This window comes from Marmota marmota, unplaced genomic scaffold (assembly GCF_001458135.2).
Source record: "Marmota marmota marmota unplaced genomic scaffold, marMar, whole genome shotgun sequence".
Taxonomy (NCBI): Eukaryota; Metazoa; Chordata; class Mammalia; order Rodentia; family Sciuridae; genus Marmota; species Marmota marmota.
This window is the reverse complement of record NW_026000037.1, coordinates 59,281,402-59,298,843: the sequence shown is the minus strand read 5'-3', so window position 1 is coordinate 59,298,843 and position 17,442 is coordinate 59,281,402. Positions and strand designations below refer to the sequence as shown.

General features: G+C 41.0%; 1 protein-coding gene across 14 annotated transcripts in view; it reads right to left on the bottom strand.

The window, feature by feature from the left end:
• Positions 1-17,442, bottom strand: part of Rapgef4 (Rap guanine nucleotide exchange factor 4) — a 281,593-nt gene that overhangs the window by 13,026 nt on the left and 251,125 nt on the right. For all 14 annotated transcript variants that reach the window (XM_048812490.1, XM_048812492.1, XM_048812493.1 and 11 more), the window contains 7 exons: positions 16,596-16,693; positions 11,640-11,765; positions 11,038-11,216; positions 8,073-8,163; positions 3,538-3,588; positions 1,748-1,835; positions 1,276-1,340 (listed from right to left, as the gene is read on the bottom strand). In XM_048812490.1, coding sequence (XP_048668447.1) covers positions 1,276-1,340; positions 1,748-1,835; positions 3,538-3,588; positions 8,073-8,163; positions 11,038-11,216; positions 11,640-11,765; positions 16,596-16,693 — 698 coding nt within the window. The remainder of the gene's footprint in view (positions 1-1,275; positions 1,341-1,747; positions 1,836-3,537; positions 3,589-8,072; positions 8,164-11,037; positions 11,217-11,639; positions 11,766-16,595; positions 16,694-17,442) is intronic.

Sequence of the window (17,442 nt, the reverse complement as noted above, 5' to 3'; positions counted from 1 at the left end):
TTTTTTTTTTTTTTTTTTTTTTTTTTTTTTTTTTTTTTTTTTTTTTTTTTTTTTGTGGTGCTAGGGATTGAACCTAGGGCCTTGTGCATGCTAGGCAAGCACTCTAACAACTGAGCTATAATCCCAGCCCTATACTAGCTCAATTTCAAGAAACAATTAGAATTGCAGTTTTCTGATAAGAATTCTATGGTTCAAAGGAAGACTCATGTATCATGGAGCTACTATAACCCAAAGATGGATGGAGCAGGCATGATCCCCATGGAAAAGTGAAGTGTTGACTGAGTATTGAACCTCATGTCTCCTGAGCTCCAAGTCTTGGGCTTTTCTTACAGTGCCACATCCTCACTGTAAATCATAAGCCAGGGGAAATCCAGTATGCCGCCAAAGGGTTCAGAGACAATGGAGCATTCTACTAACATGTGCTGTGTAGCCAAAGAAAGGTTTTGGTGTGACCTGCTTTATTGCTTCATGAAAAATAAGAAAATAAATAGCAAAGTAACTATATCAGGGGCTGGGGATGTGGCTCAAGTGGTAGCGTGCTTGCCTGGCATGTGTGTGGCCCGGGTTCGATCCTCAGCACCACATACAAAGATGTTGTGTCTGCTGAAAACTAAAAAATAAATATTAAAATTCTCTCTCTCTCTTTAAAAAAAAAAGTAACTATGTCAGACAACACTTTTTGGAGGGGGAGAGCAGGGTTGATTATGGGAAGGTGGTTGGAAAATACTGAATATGCATATGCCAGTTCCTCATTTGTTACCAAAATTTCTTCTTCTTGTTAACAGAGAGTCTCAAGTTCCCTCTCTGAACTTGAGTGAACTTTATTGGGATGGGTAAGACACACTTAGATTAATACTCCATAATCAAGATCTGTATAGAGTTGCTTTTTACCTAGTGCACTAAAGTCAGGCTCTGCCGATAAACATTTCAAAGGCATCCTGGGGCAGTCTAGCTCCACAAACCTTACAACAAAACAACCACACAGAAGTCACTGGAACATTTGTGCATTTTAGCAACAGGCAGCCAGGGACAGAAACGCACAGCATAAAAGCTGGCTGCTGCTGTGAGCCACAGCACAAATACTATTCAATTTCACAAAAGAGAACTGACAGAATAAAATAGGTAGCCAATTTGAACCAAGTATTTCAAAACTCCTTTATGTGTAACTACCTTTTTAAACATGGCAGCGTATATGGAAATTATTTCCTTTATTAGTACAAATGCAAATTTTATTTTAAAAAAACATTGTGGTTAAAGTTATAATACTGCACGTACCATTTTTTCAAAGTTTACTAGATTGTCAATGAACGTCTTGTTCCCCTCATGAGTAAATGTCATATCTGTAAAGAAATAAAAGTCACATTCTAATCACTAACCGAAATATGTCATACTAAGAAAGTACAATAGCACCATTAGATTATGCAGGTGGATTTGCATAACACTGCAGTAGAATAGGGCTGATAATAGTTCCTTTTATGTTAGGTGTTTAACTTTCTAAATCACTTTACCTGAAATTAGTAAAATTTCTAAACTAACCTTCTGTTTCACTAACAATACTTCCAAATCATAGATTCCCCGCTCTTCCAATCATCTTCCAACCCCTTCTGAAAGTCAGGGCTCAGAGGAGGTGACAAAGAGGTGGAAGAATGGGATCACACTTCCCCAAGAGATGGATCTGATCAGATGTTGCTTGTCTTTCTTCCCCCAGGGCTCACCACCTCCTGGTCTGCATATGTTTTAGGATTACCTTTAATGAGTAGAGGCATGAAGGGGATGAGAGGGGGCTCCAGCTTAGCTGCTGTCAGCCTGTAAGCCCTGTGGTTTCTCGAAGGATCCTTAGGAGACAAAGAGATGCTGGTCAATGAGTGACACATACAACATAGCCCCTTTTAACTCCCAGCACATCAGTCATCCCACAGTTGGGTATTTTTGAATCAAATGTAGCTACAAAAGAAAGGTAGACTTAGTTACAGAAACTGATTTGCATTTTAAAACAACTTCACATATGGCAGGACAATATTTTGCTTTCTGTTTCCATTCTGGTTTGAAGGGGTGATTTGCCTAAAGGTGCTAAGGGGAGGAATGGAGGAACTTTAGATAGGGCCAAGGGGAGGGAGGGGGCAATGAGTTAGTACATGTATGAAGACATGAATGGTGTGAAAATATTTGTGTACAATCAGTGACTTGAAAATTTGTGTTCTATATGTGTAATATGAAATGAATTGCATTTTGCCATGGTGTATGAAAAATTAGAATAAATAAATAATTTTTTAAAAATAATACAAACAACAATAAGTGTTGGTGAGGATGTGGGGAAAAAGGCACACTCATACATTGCTGGTGGGACTGCAAATTGGTGCAGCCAATCTGGAAAGCAGTATGGAGATTCCTTGGAAAACTTGGACTGGAACCATCATTTGACCCAATTATCCCACTACTTGGTTTATACCCAAAAGACTTATAAACAGCATACTATAGGGACATAGCCATATCAATGTTTATAGCAGCACAATTCACAATAGCTAAATTGTGGAACCAATCCAGATGCCCTTCAGTAGATAGATAGGGAAACATTGGTATATATACACAATGGAACATTACTCAGCATTAAAAGAGAATAAAATCATGGCATTTATAGGTAAATGGATGGAGTTGGAGAATATAATGCTAAGTGAAGTAAGCCAATTCTAAAAAACCAAAGGCCAAATGTTTTCTTTGAAATGAGGATGCTGATTCATAATGGCCATGGGGTGGGGGGGAGTATGGGAGGAATGGAGGAACTTTAGATAGGGCAAAGGGGAGGGAGGAGAAGGAAGTGGGCAAGGGGGTAGGAATGATGGCAGAATGAGTTAGACATCTATTACCCTAGGTACATGTATGAAGACACGAATGGTGTGAAAATACCTTGTGTATAATCAGTGAATTGAAAAATTGTGCTCTATATGTGTAATATGAAATGAATTGCATTCTGTCATCATGCATAACAAATGAGAATAAATAAATAATTTAATTTTAAAAAAAGTAAATATGAAACCAGTAAAACTTGGAGAGTTCCCTTCCCCTGAAGCCCTGCCTCCTCCCTGGGAGGTTGGCTCAAGGCTCCCTCTACCTGCTTACCTGCCTGCAGGTTCTGACTTGCCCCATGAAACCATCCCATGGCTCCTAGCAAGTCCCACTCACTCTTTTTCTTTCTGTTAACACCTCCCAGCCAATGGGGAAAAATAATTTTGGCAAGTCAAGAGATATGCAGCGTCCAATCCATAGCCAACCTGAGCTGGATGGAAAGGACCCCATTACATTGCTTTTCTTAGTTACACAAATTGACCTTATGTGGGACATAAGTCCTCTTTAAGTTAGTTCCTGAGGGTGCCATTCATTAGTCAGACATGCTTGTTTTAGCAGCACTAAAAGGGATCATAAACTTCTTAAAGTCATACAAGGACAGATAAAATTTCCGAAATGAGAACTTCAATTCAGTTAATCAGAAATTGGATTAATGCAGACAGTGAACAGAATAAAGGAGCCACTGTCACTTACCATTAAACTTTCAAACTCTGCATAGAACTTCTTGAACTTGCTTGGCAGTTTCTGTTAATAAAATGAAAATGCCAGAAGAATATGTCAGATTCAATATATAGATATGTATCATGTGTTACCATTTCTAGGTAGGAGAAACATATTTCTTTTGGCTCTTCATCAAATATCTCTGAGACAGGGCAGTTTATAATCTCTCCTATCACTTGAGAATCATCTTCTGGAATACAGAGAACTTGACTTTTCAAGGTCTTAATTTAGTTGAGCCAAAAGTAACTATAAATGCTATAGTACTACTGCTTTTAGTTTGTGTGTATATGTGTGTGTTTGTATATATATACATATATACACATACATATGTGTGTGTGTGTGTGTGTGTGTGTGTGTGTATATTTTTTATTTTTTTGTACTGGGGATTAAACCCAGAGGTACTTTACCACTGAGCCACATTCCCAGTTCTTTTTTTTTTTTAATATTTATTTTTTAGTTGTAGTTGGACACAATACCTTTATTTCACTTATTTATATTATGTGGTGCTGAGGATCGAACCCAGGGTCCCACACGTGCGAGGCAAGCGCTCTACTGCTGAGCCACAACCCCAGCCCTTTTCCCAGTTCTTTTTAATTTTTTAGGCAGGGTTTTGTTAAGTTGCAGAGGGCCTTGCTAAATTGCTAAGGCTGGTTCAAACTTGAAATCCTCCTGCCTCAGCCTCTTGAGTTGCTGGGACTACAGGCATGTGCGATTGTGCCCAGCATTCTTTTATAATATTTTCTGAACTGAATGATTCATAAAGAGAACTGCATTTCCCAAATTCATATAAGTGACCTGGACCCCTCATTCCCTTTTTAAAACTCTCTGATTCTCACAATCATAAATTTAGACCAGAGAATATTAGGATCAAAAGAGATTTAGAAACGGCTCAACACTCCTCCTTTACAAAGCAAACTACGTGACAACAGGACCTTTACCAGTTTTGTTACTGCTATTCCCTCAGTGCCTAGGGGAGTGAAGGTTACATAGAAGGTGCTCAATAAATATTCATCTGACTAACTTAAGCCTGAGTTTTACAGGTGGAAGAAATTAGGCCTCAGTTAAGATGACTGGACAAAGTCACGCAGCTGGTTGTCATCAGTGCTGCTGGAATTCACATCACCTCTCTGCTTTCCTATCTCATCTCTTCTATGCTCTATGCTTTTCCACATGGACATTTCTTCCATGTGATTTCTCTGCTTTGCTAAAACATAAAATTGATAGCTCTATCAATATGTTGATTTCTCCTGTTTATTGGTTGGCCTGAGACTCAATACCATCCACTGTACCTGCAGATCTAACCAGTTCATCAATACCGGATCGTCTTTCAGCTCATTGGCTCCTGCTTTGCTTGGGTCCTGGGTTTTTAGTAAAGCTGGACTTTTGTCTTTGAACAGAGCCAAACCAAGATGGAGCAGCCTGACATGTTCCCCACGCAGAGTCGGGAAGCACGGACAAGTCCTGGGCCCAGAGATTCCTAACTCAGCTCTGCTCTGCCCAGCAAAATCTACCTTCAAAACATTCACCAGTCAGGCCTCCACAATCCTCAGAAAGCTTCTCTCCTCTCTTCCTCTCTTGTGTCCAAATCAGTTTGTTATAGTCGCATTTAAACATCTGTAAAAATCTTATTTTATTTCATACAGTCCAAACTCATTTTCCTGGTATCAATTTTTAAGTTTGGTTTCAAGAAAACCTGATGTCGTTACTTGGGTTATTTAGAGGCCTAAAAACTGCATGGGCATGGAGGGGTGCTAGGATCTTGTGCAAAGTATCCCAATCATCATGTTGAATGATTGGGACATTCTTAACATTAGAACTTTTTGTCAGGTGCAGTGGCACATGCCGGTAATCCCAGAGGCTCAGGAGGCTGAGGCAGGAGAATTGCAATTTCAAAGCCAGCCTTAGCAAGTTAGCAAGGCCCAAAGCAACTTAGTGAGACCCTGTCTTTAAATAAAATATCCAAAAAGTGTGGGGATGTGGTTCAATGGTTAAGCACCTCTGGGTTCAATCCATGGTACCAAAAAAAAAAAAAAAAAAAAATTGGACCTTTTCTGATTAGACCCAAATGTCTGTGTATATAGTCCATTTTGGGTTAGACCTCTGTCATTCTTGTTCTTTCTTTACTTAGCTGGCTTTTAGGTTCAAGGATATAGGACACGTGCTAATATAACATTTTGTGGTTTTTCAATACTATTATTTATCCACACTCTGAGCTTCAACAGCAGTAACTCTACAAGGGCAATTTTGCCAACCCAGGGGATATGCAGTAATGTCTGCAATTTTTGTTGTCACAACTGGGGAGAAGTGTGCTGAGAAATGTTATTGAAATCAAGTGGGTAGAGGCCAGGGAGGCTGCTGAGCATCCTATGGTGTGCAGGACAATGCTCCATGATGAGGATGTGTCCTGCTCAGACTGTCAATAAAGCTCAGGCTGCGACACCCTACTGCAGATGATCATCTCACTGGCTTCATCTGGGACTCTCTTTGCTCTCTGCTGGGAACCCCTCCCTTCCCTCCACCATGTGGCTTAGCTCTACTCCCTGTGTTGTTCTTCCAGTGTTTCGCACACCTGCTGGAGCTCCTGGGGGTGAGGGGCTGCTCCTCACATGGCTCGAATGGCCATCACCTACGCACTGGAGTTGTCTGGGAAGCCCTTGGGACGTTCTCACAAAATACAGGGAGATCAACCCAAATCAAAGATGCTCGTGAATGAAAGCTCTTCCTATCGGACTACACAATTACATTTCACCTTAAAAAGAAAGGTTTATGAATGATGAAAGCCTCATCTTCTCTTGTCAGTGACACACAATGATGAAAATAGAAGCTCAGAGACACAAAGTACTCCTATCCCTGGTGGAAACTAGAGGACTAGCCAATTAACTATCTCCTTTTGCCGACCATGGACTGGCCAATTAGTTCTGTTCTTTTGCTGGCTGCACCCTCCCCAGAGGCCTCCGGTTTTTCTTTTCCGAGCAGGAGAGGGACTCAGTTAGTGTTTCCCACATGCTATGGTCTTACTCTCTGCTATTATGTGGCACCTCCACCAGGCCTCTCTGGACCCCCATGAGGCTTTATGCCTCTTTTATTTTTCCCAATCAACTCCTTTGGACTCCTTGCAGGGATTAGAAGCTGGAAGTAGATTGGGGAAGACAGGCTGGGGAGAACAAACTATCTGAGGGGAACCCTAGGTCTCTAAAGATCCCAAAGAGCCTTGGGCTATAAGACAGGGGCGGTGCGCAATGGCTTCATTGCTTAGATTTGTTGGCGGCTCTAGCTCTGTCCTTTTGCTAGCTGGAAGATGATACAGCTGCGTGGCATGCAGGCCTCACCAATTCCCTCATTCCTATATTCAGGGCATGAGCTGCTGTGTGCTGCATCTGCCTGGAATTTTAAGAGAAACCCAAGACAGAAGGACTTGTGAGGACCTGCCCTATAAACAATGGAAACATTTAGGAGGGACAGAGAAAGAAAATAGTTTCAAGAAGGAAATGGGGAGGAAAGTAATTTCAAAGGAAACATTTAGAGACGCAGACAGCTGTCTTTAAGCACCATTGCAAATTGAGTCTATTATAGACTCCTTGCCCTCTTTTTGTGTCTCCCATACTTTTTTTTTATTTTTAGTAAGAATCTATTTTTGTGTGTATGTTCTATTGGAGATGAGTGTTCCTTTCAACTGTATGTCACATGTAAGAGGTCAAGCACATTTTGAGCACTAAGCTCATGATAAATGAAGATATTTTTGAACAACCAAATATCAACAAACCACTCATCCTGTTTGCTATAGAAATTCATGGCACACCTGCATAACTTTTGCCCCAAACAGAATCCTAGTCAATTGTTGCTCCTCTACAGAGAGAGAAGTCTGCCAGGTGGTTAAGAGATGCTTAGTGCTCTGCCACTCTAAGTAGTTGGCCTCTGAGCTGTTTCTCCCAGGAGCAAAATGATGACTTGGCTAAACATGGATCTTTTCTCCTCCTTCAGTCATAGGTAAGACTTGGGACAAAAGCAATAAGCAGACTTCTCAGAGAACAATGGAATCTATGGCAAAACCTTTGCAAGTCCTCTAAGCAAATGGTGTTCCTTCATGTTATACCTATGAACTGGACTTCTTATTATTTACATTGTGTTGATCAGGAAGCTGAGATTCTCCCATGCCCTTTCCCACAGAGAAAAGGATGATATCTTTTTAAAGTCTCATTCTGTCGCAACTGGAAAAAGGAGACAGGCCATCTCCCTCCAAAGGTCCCAACTTTTACATTACTATACCAGAGTGAGTGATATTTCTAGAAAAAAAGCCCATTGGTGAGTCTGCATTTTTATTCTTTTTTTAAAAAATTTTTAGTTGTAGATGGACACAATACCTTTATTTTATTTATTCATGTGGTGCTGAGGATGGAACCCAGTACCCCCCACATGTAAGGCAAGCGCTCTACCACTGAGCCACAACCACAGCCCTGTGTTTTCATTCTTAAGGCAAAAGTCACAGCTGGATCTCAGTTGAAGCTTACCTCCCACGTTAGTGCCAAGCGGCTAACGGCAACATTACTTAGTCCCATGACGATGGCAAAAAAGGAATTCAGATTTCTGTATTCCTTACAGCTGAAACACAAGAGAGATGAGTTTGAGTAAAATGACATTTTTTGGTCAGAATAAAAAAAAATTAGAGTTCTATTTCTGATAGTAATCAATATTCTTTAGGATTCCTTTATGTGAATGAGCAATAATAGATTTGGTGCACTGTGTAAGTTCCACTTGGGTAACCGCATTCTGCTGTTTGATTTCTCCCTGTCATTTCAGGAAGTTGATGGTTTTGGCCAATGAGGTATGAGTTTTGAGAAGTAATTTGAAGACACTTCCCCTGGAAGTTGTTATAATTTCAAATTTGCTAAATGTCATGAAAGACCTGAGGAAAACATCCTAGGGGACAGGAAGCAAAAAAGGAAAATGTCCTTGGAGACTTCCAGACCTTTAGCCTGAGGATGGACACCTTCCCTGGTAGCTGGAGTGGGGCTAAGAAGCCATAATGCTGCAGCCCCCTGCCTTCCACCTGCCATGCAAATGCTTCTCATGTGTTGAAAACTACCAAGTTTTAAGGCATGATCCCAAAGGAATAAATATCAGAAGTATGAATGTGAGAAGTGACCTAAACAATTGATGACAGGTGAACCTTTTCCTGACATCAAAAAAGCTGAGCATTTTAAATCTGTACTTGTGCTACTATTAGCTTTTAAGAATATATACTTGGGGAGGAAACATGTGGAACAAGTCCAGAAATTCTTATTAAAATGGTGATATCTAGGCCAGGCACTTGGTTTAATTACCAAAAAAAAAAAAAAAAAAGGAATCTCAACTTCTTCATACAAGGTCCCTGAAAAGGGAAAGAATTCATTTTTGCAATATGCACAAAACCTTCACCTTAAATCAATGTGGCTATCTAAGTTTACTAGTTCCTAGTTAGATCCTGTTTGAATGAACATTTTTATAAAAGGCAAGTAAATGATTGCATTTGCTACCTAGTTTCTTCTTGCAAAGGTAGCAACAGTAATTCTTCAATGGTCTGAATGGAAATGGGAATGAATATTCCAAAGCAGCTAGAATGTGTCTGTTTCATGAGAAGGCCAGCAAGGTCTCATGGTGCTGGGGTAGTGGCTTCCAAGTTATTTGGGAGACACCAGGACTGAAGGCAGAGAGTGCAGTTATTTGTATTTGCCTTTGTCTTGTGTCTGATCTTGAAAGAATAAATGCTGGGTTGTAGACCTGTGGTGACTTCATCACCCATGGTATGTCACAAGATTTCTCCACACCTAAGTTTCCTTTAGGAATCAAAGGAAACCACCACCTGCCTCCCCTCTCCAACTTCACAAAGTTCTGGACAGGACAAAGCTTGAATCGAATATGTTGTGGTTCTCTAAAAACATCAAGTAGGACAGACACGACTACCACCAGGTTTCCATCTCATTCTTGCAGATCTTAGAGCAATGAAAGTCTACAATCTTCTCCAACTGGGCTGTGAACAGCTCCATTATAGGACAGCAAGCTCAGCACAGGGCTTAATAATGGTTAAGTAATGTACACTGAAGGCCGGGTCCACCCACTCACTCACAGTCAGAAGGAAGCAGGGTAAGAAAGGAAAAATCATGCAAAACAAAAAGATTCTTGGTTTTTTTTTGAGGGGTTCTTCTTTTTTGCCTCTGTAAAATAACAGGATTGAGCACCAAAGGGTTTTCTGCATCCTCACATTTGTGTACAGACTGACTCTTTCCCTTGCTGCATTTGACATTGCCAGGCTGAGGTGAGAGAGAATGTGCTCCTCATGATGGGAAAGCACACATTGTCACAGTTTCCATAATCCACTCATTCCAAACACGTGAAGGCATTTGTTCTTTGCAATGAGGCTGTTCACGCTCCTGGGGAGTGTGGCTATGTTCTGAACCAGAAATGCATATGCAACGTTTTACCAAATCATTTTCTTCAAACAGCCAGCTTTTCCAAATGAAGAGATAGCAGAATTTGAATCCAAGGGATCCGGTATTTTGTCAAACCCTTGAATTTCTGGCAAAATAATTCAAGGCACTTGGCAAGCTGCTGTCTATAAAATATCGAGCAGCCTTTATGTCTTTGTTTAGCCCTGGGAATCAGACACCGTATGGGATCTCAACTATTTGGCTCAAGAAAATTGCCTGGCTGGGGTCATTTGCTCTCCCAACCTCCCTGTGCTTGAGTTCTCCCTGCTTTTAGAAAGGAGAGGAGTCTCACAGCCACAGGCCACATTTAGCTTTTTATTTTTAGCACTGTGGTGATACCAAAAACATGGAAGTAAACAGGAGGTTGTCAGGCATATCTAAATAGCCAGGGAAGATTAAATTCATGTCAGGGAGAAATCTAACTGGCCCCTGCAGTAAATAAATTGTTTCCCACGAAGTGCTGTTAAATAGAATATTTATAAGATGTTTGCTTTTTCTGATGTTTATGGAGATGATTTTCTTGTACCAGGTTAGCTCGCCTTCATGCATTTTACTGATTTTATTCTAGCTGAGCTGGATGTGCTGTTGTACTAGCATGCTCCACTGCCCTCTCCTGGTGAGAATGTGTCATGCTGGACATTGATTTCAGGAGCCTCTTCGACTTTGTGCAAAGCAACTTTGGAAGAACCAAAGAAGATAAAAAAAATTCTGAGTAGTTCAGAACAAAGGAAAAGAAAAAAAAAAAAAAAGAAAAGGTCATAGTTTTGATTCTATAATTAATGCTGAACGATGCAAATTTATATAGGGATGTCAATTATTATAAAAATTAGGAGAAATTCATTTTTCTTTTACAAAAATTCAGTTATTTGTGAGCCCCTAATGGCTGGTCCTTGTGCACAAGGAGTTCCTATGTTCTGTTCTGTTTTTCTCTTTTGAGGTGTAGTCTAAGAAAACCAAATGAAAACACAGCTCAGAGATTTTGTTCTCTTCCCAAGTTAAAGATACTTACTGGGCTGCAATCTTAATAAATTTTTTTAAGAGCTGAACACGTTTGCTGAGCTGGGAACAAAGGCAAATCTCAGTGACAACCCAAAACTGAATTTCATTAAACCTCCTCAGGAACAAATCCAAGTTTGCTGTGGTCTTTTTAAAATTATGCCTTCCAAATGTGTGATAGATTAGCTCCAGCTAGAACAGAAAGAAAAACAATTTCACTTATTTGTTTTTAAATCAAAACACCAGCCAGCCTGGCTTCTCCAATTTGTTCTATCGGTCAGCAAATGTGAATTCAATCACTGACCCGGATGCGACATGCCCTGCAAATATGAAGGGCTTCTATGATGCCTGTTAAATACATAAACATAAACTAGGTGTTACTGGCTTAATAGACTTAGGAAGACATAGCATACGTAACGCAGCACCATAAAAAAATTTCTTTAATATTTAAAGACTTCATAACAGGCATTATTTATAAACACAATATGGAAAAAAAAAACCTGTCATGTGGCTTCCATATGGCAACACATGTTAATACACAGAGTTGAGCAAGGCCAGGGGGCTTCATTCAAAGTCGCTATTGCATCTATTAATGCACCCTCTTGGGCACCTTACCTCATGCACACAGTTGAAGAGTTCCCAATCATAAATTGTCATCTGGTAGGCTAAATCTTTGGAGCTCATCAGTTCAAAGGTTCCCACTGTTCCAACAGTTGGACCTTCTTGTTCTGGTAAAGGAGTCTGTGGATGATAATGCAAAAATATCTCAGAATCTCAAAACAGACAAAAGCATAGTGCTGAATATTTTCAGGGGTTTTCTGAGGGCAAAGGATTCTGGAAATGTTTCCAGGAATATCTTGAAACTTTTACTCAAGAGAAAGATGCCATTACTCTTAATGCTACTTGCTTTGGTGTTGTCTCTATGGTACCACCATCCTTAGAAGCCATTCCACGACTGAAAAATGTGGACCCCAGCAAATAAGATTCAGCGAAGGGTGACTTGAAGAGGTTCTCTTATTGCTGGGTCTGGGAGGTCCCTAGAAACTCTCCTCTTTCCCTAGTAAAGATGGATGAAGTTTTGGGAGACTTTCTCCCTCCTATTTCCCACAGACGCTGTTACGAAGGGATCTGCCAGGGCAATTTTAGACTTTTATCCACAGTGCTCCTTACTGCTGCTGGTGACTGGTCAAGTCACTGTGTCTCCATCTTTAACACACTGCCTGGGGCAGCGAGGTGGAGAGTGCAGGGAGCTGAGGTCACATACAATGTCCCATTCCTCTAACCCCTGGCATTTGGGAGACTGAGAATGATATTCACAGGGTTGTACTGTTTGGAGCTACAAATTAACACACCAAATTGCTACTTTCTGGAAGACCCTCGGTCAAAAGTTTCCATCTACTTACTTATCTCATTTTTCTTTTGTGAAAAATGATCTAGAATTCTTTTCCTTAGAAAGAAAGGATACAGAGACAAAAGAAATGTATATACAATGCATTAATATCTATCTATATATGAAAGAGGCAGTAGATACATTACAAAATAACAAAAGTGAATTAATATTTCCCAATATGATGCTAACCATATTAATATATTCAATATTTGTATATTCAATATTCATATCAGAAGTACTGATGTTATATGTTTTATCATCTTCATCATGATCACCAAAAACACTATATTCTATAAATTACCTCTACACTAAAGAAATTAAATGTTCAGTAGGTAGGTGGTCCCTGCATCTAAGAGGCTAAAGCCTAAGAGAACATCAATCAAATTCACAGTGTAAAAGAGTCAGTCCTGACTAGCAAGCACAACACTGCACATGGGTACCTTCAGCTGCTGAGCTTCATTTACACATCTAAAGAAATGGAAATACAAACACACAGGACTCCCAGGTACAGAGATAAACAGGTGGGGAAACCTGAATGAGACTTTTAAAGTTACTGGATATTTGCAATGAATGTGTGGCTTGAAAAGGTTCTTGGAGGAAGAAGTTTGGCTTTGAAAGATATAGCAGACCCACTCCATTGGATTAGAAGAGCAAGCTTTTCCCTGAGTATTTAGATGATTTACTGTAGGATGAAGGATGACCAGGAAGGCATGGAGGTGGGGAAGTCATCAGGGGAACTGCTTGGCAGGAACAGAGCATAGGGGGACAAAATGGACAGCTTGAGCAGCTTTTAGAAAGTCCTTTGAGGAATGGATTAATAACTCAGACATTGGAATAGACGAGATCATAGACCAGGTGAGTGTCAGCTTTAGAGAGCAACAGACTAAACATCAACCCACTGTAACTACAGAGACTTGGACTGATCCCTTAATCTCTTGACTGTTTCTAGCTCTAGTACATTGGGCCATAATTCCTTAGTTGGTAAATTGGGGTCTGAATCCCTAGGCTTCTTAAGAGGCTTTGGTGGGAATGATTTAAACGCAATATATAAACACCAGCAGAGAGGGGGTCCTTTCCCAGATTAGTTCACTTTTCAGAAGGGATATAAATTTGCAATACAAATTTTCAGGAAAGTGTGTTCAGCACACCTGGAGTGTTGTCCCTGACTCACTGTATGCAGGGGACAGGGAACGGGAAGGCAGGACAATGATTCCAAGGTTCTAAAACAGGGAACCAACTGGAAACTGATGGAAAAATGGTTCATGGAAGCCAATGAGGTCAATGGTTTCCAAGGTGGGGAGGCCTTAGGTAGAAACGATAGGGAAGAGTTTAAATTCCAGGTCTTAGGACCATCTTTCAGGTGAGACTGGCTCTCCACATTCTCCTTCCCCTCCTGCAGCTGCTGCTGTGAACTCAGTACCTCTACTTCTGTGTACAGCACCCACACTTTGGGCTTGCCCTCTCCCTGAGGTTGCAGAGACTCAGTTTACCTGGCTGCCCACTGGTTCCACCTGAGGCTTTATAGAGGATAAATTAACCCAACATCTCCCAAGCAGATTATAGTAATTAGAAAGATGCCAAGGTCTTTTGGTCATGGATGCTGGTCTGTCATCCCTGTCTCCCTTCACAGAGTAACAGAAAGCCCCGGAGACTCTCTGCTTTGAGTGGGCAGGGTTCACCAAGTCGCCCTCTTTCTTGGCAAAAGGCAGCTGACCCCTTCCTCCGGAGCTCACTGACAAGGTGCTCCAAGCAGCAAGCTGCTTCTCTCTCAGGAGTGGGGGAATTTTCAGGCTGACCCTGGGCTCTTTGGGAAGCATCTCAGTGGGCCAATTTCTCATAGATATTCCTGTGGAGGCTTCCTACATGAGGCACAGCAGAGCTTCCGTCAGGGTCTGCACTACACAGACTGTGTGGAGCTCTGTGATGACATTTACTACATTGGATTCCAACTGGTTACACTGTGAGCTCTCTGAGGTACATGGACCATGATGGAGCCTTCTTTGAGATCATCCCAGCGCCAGAATCATCCACAATGGCTGTGATGATATAGTTGGTACAAAAATCTAAGGAAGCAGTGGATGGATCAAAAGCAGAACAAAATGACAGCATAGTGGGATTTATTATAATCTGCTTTGTACTACATTTATACTTACATAAGAAGTCCAGAAAGGAAAGCTCCAGAGTCCAAGCCCTTAACCACTAGGCTAGATGCCAACACACTTCTTAATTTTCGATAACACAATTTAACACTAACACTTATTCTCTTCAGGCTCCATGGGTTCGTCCGTCTCCTCTCCCTAATTTGACTGTTAACTGTCCTAAAGACAGAAGTGCTGGGGCACTTGTCCTCTTGGACACAGAAGCTAGCACAGCTCTGAGCACAGAGCAGACACTTTGTAAGTATGTGTTGATAGATCAAAGGGTTTGGACGACATTCTGTACTGTGGAGTCATCCCCTACATAACTCTTCCTAGAAATATTGTCCTCCAAGGAAAACTTCAGCAAGCTAGAAAAGGAACCCCAGGGCTCTGGCAAAGTGGCCAGTAAGGTTCCCTACTGTGAGCGCAGTGAACAGCAGAGCACCCTCAGGGAAGAAGTTCCTGTCCACGGTGCTTGTGGCAAAGTACATTCCTTTCACCTACTCAGGACTTAAAATGGAAGATAAGCAAGGACTAAGAACTTGGAAAGCTGCAGGATTGTGTGCAAATAAACAGAGGCTTAAAAAGTTTAGTATCTGCCCCACAGGGAGCTGGAGACAGTCCACGTGTCTGTCTATCCCCCACATCGTTTGTCTCTGCAGCCAAGAGCCAGTTGGCAAGAGAGGCCCTTGCACACTGCAAGGTAAACATGTCACACAGCATCTTCCATAGGGCCCCAGTGAGACCGGCTTTCATTTCCAGGAGAGGAAGTGCGACTCATTTGTGACATTTTTTCCTATCCCTCAGTGTTAGGAGATATTTATTAAGAAACAATGAAGGTGCTGCTGGGGCTATAGCTGTTGGTAGAGTGCTTGCTTCACATGCACAAGGTCCTAGGTTCAATCCCCAGCACCACAAAAAAAAAAAAAAAAAAAAAATTCCATGAATGCAGAGGAAAAGCACATGAGCTGATTCTGATCTTCTGGTGCTGATGGCTGAGGAAAGTGGAGTGGTCAGTAAGGTTCAGGATGGATAAATCCCATGTTTGTGAAGTTCTTCAAAGAAATACATGATACTGTAAAAATGACTTTCCCCAAATCAGAAATCAGGATCATAATCAGGAAAAATAAGCACTAAAATTCCAAAGAGGAGATTTTTTTTTTTTCTTTTTTGGTGCTGGGAATTGAACCCAGAGCCTCACACATGCTAAGCAAGTGCTCTGTCAAACCACCAGTCCAAGATTCTTGAGTTACCTAGAAAGCTGATTTGGTTAAACTTGAAACCTGTTTATGTACTCTTAGGGTATTGAAACATCTTCCTGAAATTCCATACAGTTTACCTCTCATGTAGTCCTTCCCTTAGAAGGGAAAGCCCTGTGTGTCCAAAGTCCAGAAAACTAGTTTCTCAACTCTCTGAACTGGTGTTGTAGACTTTCTAAGATATTTTAACAGCTACTCATTCCCATGCCTAATTTTTATAGGATAAATAGAAATGAACACACAGTTTTGTTCATGGAAAGTTATGTGTGGCTGGGAACAAATGTTTTGAAGACTTAGGGAAGGGTTCTGGCTTCTGGCATTCCCTACAAGGCAGAGAGAACACTTTCAGGAAAGAGCATTTCTCTTACGTCGAGGGTGGTTTTGCCACAGTGCATTTCTACATCCCTCTAAGTGGCAATCTAAGTCTTACAATTAGCAACATCTTGCTCTTAACAAAGATTATTTTCATCCTGGTCTAAGTATTAGGATTTTTAACATTAATATTCACATCGAGGACATTTAAATGAAGTGAATGACAATGAGGAGTACAGAAAGCTGCATTCTGCCCCCAGAATGGCTGCTCAGCTAATTTCCACAAACAAAAATCTAAAGCTCAGTGCATCCCAAACAGAGACCTGAGGCTTTCCCAACAGGCCTCAGTATAGAACAAACCAAGAAGCCTTCAAGATATTTTAGCACCCAGGTTCAATGTGACCGTAAAAGGAAGCTCCAGACAGGCTGTTCTGATTGCAGATGTGGCTCCAAGGAGGCCATCCACACCTACCAGGGAATCGAATTGCTCTCGCGGGCAAGCAAACAGGCGTCCATTAATGGTGAGCGTCGTAAATACCGAAACATCATTAGGTTTGAGCACCACCTTTTCTGTGAACATAAAAAGCAAGAGATTGCCTATTAAATACATCTGAGAATTGCCGCACTGCCCTAATCACACCAACAAATTGCCAGCTCTGTGAATTACCGGAACACGCAGAGCGACTGCATAAAATGCAAGACTGAAAGGACCCACTGAATAAAAACGACACGGCTTTCACACAGCTACGCGACACTCAGGATGCCATCAGAAATGACCACACAACAGGAGTTGAAATACCTGAGGGTCAATTCACCCAGTTCTGTGCTGCAGCTGTGATTATATATAAAAACTGCACCAGCCATTTATATAACAAGTTATGTTTCTAGATGGTAATAAGGCCCAGCACTTAGGAGATGGGAAGATAACTTTTAGAAAACTTAGAGGGTTTCAGAAATACCACATGATTTTAGTTGCAAAATGTATTATTATTATTTTTTCACATATTCCCTAATTTGTAGGGCAATAGCATTAACTACATTCAACCACTTGCTACATTTTTTTAAAAAAATCAGTTCTCTTAATAAATAAAAAATTATTTAGCATTTATAATGTGTCAGACACTGCTTCGGGCTCTGGGGATACAAAAGGGAACAATATGGAAAAAAAAAACAGCCCAGTCCAGGAAGATCTTATAGCACAGAAGGGGATGCAGACAAGGAACATGACAGATGAGAAGTGACAAGGGAACAAACTATGGCTTGGAAGGGCTAGGAAATACTGTTGGGGAGTGAACAGTTCAGACAGGCAAGTAAAGGAA